Below are 7,873 nucleotides of genomic sequence, written 5' to 3' on the forward strand. Positions count from 1 at the left end.
TCAAATGCTAGTATATGCCCGCAAGCGATTTTCTGTTGCTTTGATTGTGGCCGGAATATGTGGTGCAACAGCCTCCCAGCCATGCGGGAGGCCAGGGTAAAGGTGACACTCCGTACTGATACCGGCTTTTGTGAATCGTAATGCATATTCCAGAACTTCAGCTTTGAGAATGTCTAGTTCGCCCACATCAATATATAGCGGTGGCAAGCCCTGCACGGCGGCAACGCGTGCGGGTGAAGCGTATGCCGAGACTCCTTCCTCACCGGCCACCTGGTCACCCAATAATGCCGTCCAGCCCGTGACATTATCGGCAGCGTTCCAGAACGCAAGATGGTCCAGGCCATCAATTGGCTCCAGGTTTCGATCGTCGAGCATCGGATAGATGAGCACTTGTTTGGCGAGTGGAGGGCTCAGCTTTCGGTCGCGAGCCATAATGGCCACCGCAGCGGCGAGGCCACCTCCCGCGGACTCTCCGGTAATGCCAATTTTAGCAGGATCAATATTGAACGTGGCTGCATTCTCCTGAAGCCATGCAAGGGCAGCGTAAATGTCCTCGGCAGGCGTAGGGTGCGCATGTTCTGGTGCCTTGCGGTACTCGATGGAGAAGAACGGGACCTGAGTCGTGGCCACAGTGAGCGCAACAGCTTTGGAGAACATTTCGGCGGTGCCAGATGTAAAACCGCCTCCATGCGCGTGGATGTAAGCCGCCGTCGCTTTTCCGGACAAGGTTGGCTTTTCCGGGGCGATTCGGAAGACGTCAATGTCTGCTCCGTCGTAGGACTTTACCGTCAACTTGTCAATGGATACGCCTTGGGCTGGGGGAATACTGGAGTTGTCGAAAAAGGCCTTTAATCGCTCACGCCGACCTTCAATATTGTGGACTGGGAGGACCGGCTGAGCCGCCAAGATCGGGAGCATCGGCTCCAATACCTTGAAATACTCAGGGTCGTAGGTTAGAGCCATACTGCGGGTGTCAGAGGGATATGATAGAATTGCTTTTCAGGCTGGCGGGGACATGCTCTTATATGATTGACCAAGCCACTAGCGAGATGCCGACAGGGAACCCAGTCTCATCCATATTCCAAATGGAGTCTGGCTGAATCCCATGTATGTTTAGGAACTCAAAGTATTCTTCAAACCACATAGTGACTGTAGATTCATCTTGTGTTGGGAAATTGGCTTAGTTGTGATACTGTGGAATTCCGAGAGTTGGTGTTTAATGAATTTCGTCTGCGACGGAGCTGGTGCAGGGCGACGCAGATAACAGACCGCAGCGTAGGTCATTTCGCGGGTAGCGCCTAACCCATCCTCATATTGATGATGGATCCATTGCTTTAAGACAGCTATTTGAGTGTCTGACAACAGTTTGTTGTGGCCTCCGGCCTTGTGCGGTGTAGGAGTGTTGCGAGCAATTGACCGGTACAGAGTGCTGTGATTGATCTTGAAAATCTGAGCCGCAACTCTAGGAGATTCTAATGGGTTCTCCTGAAGCCATGCCTTTGCATCACGAAGTAGACTTGCATTGTTAATTATTTAAAGTACTATTACATACAAATTACAGTATGAAGAGACTTGTTTAGATTTTGTTGCCCGACACGCGCGGACACGCGAGTGTGGACAATTTGCTTCCTCCGACCTAGAGCGAAGCGACGGTCGGATCCGGCGATTATATAATGACTGTTCTGTCAGCCTCGTTCCTGTACAATTCAAACTATTTTGAAACTGATAGCGGTCGGAACAAAAGCCACATATCTACTCCAAGGAACTATTAAAGTGACTCTCTTCGCTCCAACCGTGCAACATAAAGTTCCTCTTAGTTTGAAATTAACTAGGTCAACTTTCACCAGCGAGAAACTATGGCGGAAATCATCAACGACATGACGAAGGCCGCCTTTGGCTTCATTGCTATCCACATCGCTCTAATTCATTTCCTATACCCCGACGAGAACTCCCCCTCCAATAGGCATCGCTGGGTTATTTACTTTACTCAACTATACCTTTTTGGAGCTTTCGTGCGTTACCTCCAACCAGAACCAAAAACTGAGTCCCTGATCAGACGCCCTGGACTTATCTTTACTAGCTTGACTATCTATCACGATTTTAGAGAATACGAGAGGGAGATCGGCCGTCGGCCTGGCGAACCGAGCGAGCCAACCAGAACGGTTGAGTCTAACCTCGGGGCATGCATGGCGAGCTAATTGCCCATTGGAATAAGACCATATCATGTTACCCGTGGGAGTAGTCTGCGATACGATAGATACCTTGGTGTTGCAGGGGGCTCGGGACAAGACTTTCGTTCCGTCTACTGTAAGCAAGCAAGTTGTTCGGCGTTAAAGTTTTGCTAGGGGTGAAGGTAGTCATTAGTTGCAGAGGCAGGGACTGCTTAGAACAGCGGAGACTATAATACAGCAGAACTGTGCCTCCCAGCATGTGAACCAACCCGCCATACGCTAGTGTATGCAAATGGATTCCAAGGTCGCACCCTCTGCACCTCCGTCACTGTGGCTCCACGTTTCAGCCTCTGGCAAAATCCTTATGAGTGATTTAGTGTGCAATGTCATACATAAGCTTTCCGAGGTGATCTATTCAGTGTTCCCATTAGTATAATACTTAAGTATTCGGGCCATTATGATACGGGCCGTATCAATACGGTACGGGTGAAGCTTGATATGATACTAGTGAGCTCTGTATCAATACTTAAGTATTAATACGGGCAATACTTAAGTATTTCATGTAATGTTAAAAAAAATTGAAGCTGTAAAAACTGTATACTCTATAACCCTGTGAATTTCAGAACATATTGAACTAGCTAGATATCATAGTCATCGCTGCCTCTTGCAACAATGTATCTGGGAGTGTTGACAGCTCATCATCTACAAACGGCAAAGCTGTACTCTTATTCTTCTTAAACCAAGACTTCAAGCACTCAACAGCTTGAATTGCCATAATACCTAGCCTGTTCCTACGGTCGGAAATCGTGATTTTCGCACCAGAGAACAGCCTTTCAGGCGCTGCAGACATTGAGGGTATTGATAACAAATCTAATGCCATTACACTTAAGTTTGGAAATGTAGCCCGTTGAGTAGGCTCAGCCCACCATGCTCTCGCATCATCAGTTTTAACAATTGGGGCTTGTAAATACTGAGTATATTCATCTTGAATAACGTCAATACCCCGCTTTTGTGTACGCCATGTAAGAAACTCATTCGAAAGCGGCTTCTCAGTATCTTCACCTTCAACTTCTGCGATCTCTGCACTAACTGCCAATGCTTTGTATTTGTTGACCCACAGCTCCTCAACCTTGACACGTGCTTCAGCAACCCAATCAGCCTTCCATTCTGATTTGAAGTAAGTCCACTTCCATTGTGGGCATAATACTAACGCCGCTGTATATGCCGAAGTCCTGTCTGTCATACTGTAGTATTTATCCAACTTCTTCCACCCAGCATTACAACAAGGACCAAGGAACGGGTCCATTGCATAATCATTCTTCGCAGTTTCAAACACGTGAAGTAAGAAGTCCATCGATTGGAGTGTTAAATCAATGCTCGAGGCATAACCTTCTGTAGCAAGTGTTGCATCTGCAAAGTTCTTGAGAATACAGGCCATATTTCGAAGGTCCTGCCAGTCCCCTTGTGAAACTACTTAAATATTAGTAAATAATTAAATTTAAGAGACATAAATATGTACTTACGGAGGTCATTCTCATTCTCCTTGAATTTTACGCAGAACAGTTCTATAGCATGTTGTACCCGTAGCGCCCGTTGTAGCATTGAATACCAGCTATTCCAACGTGTTGAATTATCTCTCAACAAACATAGGTTATTGCTCATCAACTTAAAGCTGGCGATACGTTGTGGGCTGCGTTGGATATAAACTACAATGTTATGTAGTTTACCAAGTGGACCTTTCTTTCTCCACTGCTCCATCTCTATTTCTGTCGGCGACGACAATAGCTCCGTATTATTATCCTGTGAGAGGTCCTCCTCATCACTTGCAAAGAGAAAGGCTTGAACAGCGAGGTTGATCACATGGCCGTTACACCGTAATCTATGTCGCCTAGGGTCCCATATTATCTCATGCTCCTCTTTCAGCTTTTTCGAAAGCTCCTTGATCATTGTATCATTATTTGTTGCATTGTCCATTACAAAATAACCAACTTTTGAAGCAATGCCATAGTCGTTGATAACATCAAGAATTTCCACAGCTTGGTTCTCACCAGAATGCTCGCCATTAACTTCTCGTAGTGCAAGAACAGAGTTATCTAGATTACCAGTTGCTGATATATAGTGAGCGACAATGCCGAGGATTGCAAGGGAATTTGGAGAAGTCCATAAGTCCACTGTAAAGTGTATATTTGTAAGGGCAGCTTGAACAGCCTGTCGAATGATGACCTTCTCTTCTGTATATTTACGAAGGACCCAATCGTGAATTGTTGTCGAGCTATGAGGCAGCCATTCATTGATGGCTGGATTTAAATAGTGAAGCATGCTATATATATATTAATAAAAGCCTTAAATCATGAAAGGTAATACTACTTACGTGCGGAACTCGGGGATTGAAACCATTCGGAATGCAATTCCACATGCTACTATCCAGCGCACATAGAGATCTTCAAGAACACGTGGATCTAAAGGCCTAACAGCAGTGACATCGTTGAGTCTACGGCGTTTATGATTGATTGTGTGTGGCCTGGCAAAGGCTACAGCTATTGTGGATTGATATCCATCAATGCGTTGCTCTTGTGGTGTTTTCAAGTCAATGGAATGGCGCTCCTTTAAGTGCTTGATGATGATATTAGTGCCCCCACCAACAGTATACTCCTTAGAACAGAACTTGCAACACCAGGACTCCTTGCCGTAGATATTGAAGGTTATTTCATAACGTCCTACTTTTGTAAAGTCCCATATCGGTGATGTGCGTAGCTTAGCTACCTTTGACGTAGTACGGGAGGTAGATTGGGACGGAATAGAGCAGCCAATAGTTGATGAGGTTGTAGTATCCTGTTCAAACTGATTAAATTGTTCACTTTCGATAGTAGATACAACATCAGAAGGTTCAGAAGCCATGATGTAGGCTGAATCATAAGACGTAAGGATAAAATGCAGAGTTTTCACGACGACCTGAAAATTGTGAAAGGATCACGTGAAATACTTAAGTATTGCCAGTACAATACTGAAGTATGGCCAGCAATACTTAAGTATAATACTAGCGGCGAAGAGGTGTTATGATACGGGTCGTATGAATACTTAAGTATAATACGGGCCCGTATACGAGAGCCTCCCGTATACGGGCAATACTACTGAAAACACTGGATCTATTCCGTTTTATCCGGAATGATCGGTTTTCGTGAGTACCATAATAGTAGTCGCCAACAAGCTCATATTCAAGTAATTAGCTTGCTCACAAGCTACATAGTCTCATACCCATATCCGTAATTAATTGATTTATCTTTTAAGCTCGATGTAGCTATAAAACCTCGTCGGCGCCTCATATATTTGTTTGTTTCAAATTCCCGATATTCCGCTTCTATTGTAACAACGTTAAAAATAATATAAAGTGGATTTTAAGACATATCATAATAGAAGGGCATTGATCTAGAACCATAGAATTGCTGATATTGACGCCAAGACCATATATAACTACTTTTTATACTATATAGCATGTTGTTATTATATTCTTCTACCAGTAGATTAGCTGTGAGACGTGGTTGCGACATTTATAAGCTAGTAAACCAACAACCACATATATACAGTACGGCGACAAAAGGATTCGTACGGGCCCGAGCGTCTTCCCATACAAAAAAAACACTTGTTCACTGCTCTTTGCGCACAGACCCGTATGAATCCTTTTGTCGCCGTACTGTAACTTATGAGTACATGCCATTCACAAGTAAGCCTGTTACAGGCGAGTACTACGTCCGGAACGAGGACCATTATGGTGCTGGCGAATAACACCATTTGCGAGCAAAACGGAACAAATCCAATTGCAGTGCCGTGAGTCGCAAGTGCCGGCACCACGAGCAAGTCTGCTCAAATCGTGTGCCCTGGATGCTGTTTATGTCTCGGTCTATTGTTTGCTTATGCTGTAACTTGTCCCTCGTTCTCTTTGTGATTTTCTCCTCTCGACTCGTCACCCGGCCAAGAACCGAAATCGCCATGGGCTCCAATACTCCATTTGCTTGCCCAGTAGTACTGCCTGATCCCCGAGTCCCAATCGGGGAAACGCTGGCACGATGGTCATACAGCAATGTGGACAGACCAGCACTTCATGTTACCCCCGACGATGAAGGGCACATTATTCAGGCATTGGAATATGGGCACGAGCGCCGTCTCACGGTCGTGGTGGCTGGAGGCGGGAATGCAGCATTTGTGCCCATCACGAAAGATACCCTATACCTCAGTCTCGACAAGTTCGATCGACTCGAACTGAACGAGGGCAGCCAGACGGTCACATTTGGCGGCGGAGTGCGTGCTGGTCGCGTCCTGACGTATCTTGCTGAGCTCGGATTCTACACAGTCCTTCCGAGCAGTAATGCGGTTGGCATGGCGGGGTTCGTGCTTGGAGGCGGCGGGGTAAGTTGTTTCTTTTCGAGTCCGATATAGCAAAGATGCAAGACGCTGGGCCTAATTTGACTGTATTTGCAGCATCATTTTATCGGCCTGCATGGCTTGACTGTTGACAACGTCGAGTCCTTTCGAATCATCACCGCCGATGGAAGGGCCCTTAATCTAGACAGTACCGCTGCTGGAGAAGAGCGGTCCCTATTCAAGGTGTTGAACGGCGCTGGCCTTGGATACGGCGTCGTCGTGTCCATCACCATGAAGGTCTATCCGCTGTCCGGACTTGGGATGGAAAACATCCAGTTTGTTACCCGCCGACTCATATTCCCAGCCTCTGAGATACGCGCTGCCGCCGAAGCGCTTGTTTCCTTTGACCATCTCGATCCAAAACTAATTGTAGCCCTCGCCTGTGGCAACGCACCGCCAGGTACGCCATCTCCTGGCACACCTTTTGTGGTTTTGGATGCAACATATTGCGGAAGCAAGCAGGAAGCAGAGAGGGAGACTGCTGTCCTCTTTGAAGAGAGGCTCGTCGAAAAGGCGAGCATAGCGGTGACCGTCTGCGAACCGTATGTGAATCTCAACGATGCGACCCCGAACACGACTGGTGGCTACAGAGACATCAACGTTGCGGCGCTCAATGCGATATCGGCCGGTGCAGTCGAAGAGGCTTTCCATCTGTGGCTGGCATTCACTTCTGCAAACGAGGATGCCAACAGGACGATGCTGGCATTCAGTCGATTCGACACGTCCTTCTCCGAAAAGGCCAGGCAACCTGGTGAATTCATCGGGACTAGAGACAGAGGAACCGCATGCATTGCGATGACCTGCTACACCAAACCAGACTTGAGGGACAAGGCTGAGGCATTTGCGGCAGCGTTCAAGGCCATCGTCAGGCGAGGCAACGTGAAGAGCGTCCCCAGAACTGTGCTTAATAACATGCGGCCTCATACGAAGCTCGGAGAAATATTTGACCAAGAAGCTATCCTGGAGCTCAGAAGGGTCAAGAGTCTCTGGGACCCTCAGAATCTGTTTTGGAGTCCTTGGTTTAGAGACACTTAATCGTTCGAGCGAGCCTCCTCCGTCACCAAACTAGCTTATGTGATAATATGGTGACGGTCAGCATTACGGGCATTCCAGAAATACGGGCAATTGTCAGTGTTGCCCGAGTAGTACTGTACTCGGGTGATATTTTTGAGTACTCGGGGACTCGCCGAGTACTACTCCGAATACTCCGAATACTGCCAAGCCCTTGGAATGAGGGGTAACTGGGCGTAGAATAGAATAGATAATTGAAGCTTTCTTCCACT

At 46.8% G+C, this 7,873-nt stretch overlaps 3 protein-coding genes across 3 annotated transcripts; 2 read left to right on the forward strand and 1 right to left on the reverse strand.

Moving 5' to 3' along the window:
- On the reverse strand, positions 1-963 carry VC83_08090 (uncharacterized protein; the record flags this gene model as incomplete). Its single annotated transcript, XM_024471651.1, has 1 exon — positions 1-963. The coding sequence occupies one exon, from the start codon at positions 961-963 to the stop codon at positions 1-3; it is 963 nt and encodes a 320-aa protein (XP_024321183.1).
- Positions 964-1,856: 893 nt separating this feature from the next.
- VC83_08091 (uncharacterized protein) lies at positions 1,857-2,198 on the forward strand (the record flags this gene model as incomplete). Its single annotated transcript, XM_024471652.1, has 1 exon — positions 1,857-2,198. The coding sequence occupies one exon, from the start codon at positions 1,857-1,859 to the stop codon at positions 2,196-2,198; it is 342 nt and encodes a 113-aa protein (XP_024321184.1).
- A 3,673-nt stretch (positions 2,199-5,871) lies between these two features.
- On the forward strand, positions 5,872-7,873 carry VC83_08092 (uncharacterized protein). Its single transcript, XM_024471653.1, has 2 exons — positions 5,872-6,575; positions 6,648-7,873. Exons 1-2 carry the CDS (start codon positions 6,051-6,053, stop codon positions 7,623-7,625), a joined length of 1,503 nt encoding a protein of 500 aa, XP_024321181.1. The 5' UTR covers positions 5,872-6,050; the 3' UTR covers positions 7,626-7,873.

Source organism: Pseudogymnoascus destructans (assembly GCF_001641265.1).
Source record: "Pseudogymnoascus destructans isolate 20631-21 unplaced genomic scaffold scaffold_21, whole genome shotgun sequence".
Taxonomy (NCBI): domain Eukaryota; kingdom Fungi; phylum Ascomycota; class Leotiomycetes; order Thelebolales; family Thelebolaceae; genus Pseudogymnoascus; species Pseudogymnoascus destructans.

Bases quoted from the DNA above. Each gene is read 5' to 3' on its own strand.
- VC83_08092 (XM_024471653.1), top strand. From the start codon at position 6,051: ATGCTGTTTATGTCTCGGTCTATTGTTTGCTTATGCTGTAACTTGTCC. The intron at 6,576-6,647 runs GTAAGTTGTTTC...CTGTATTTGCAG, and splicing joins TCGTGCTTGGAGGCGGCGGG to CATCATTTTATCGGCCTGCA.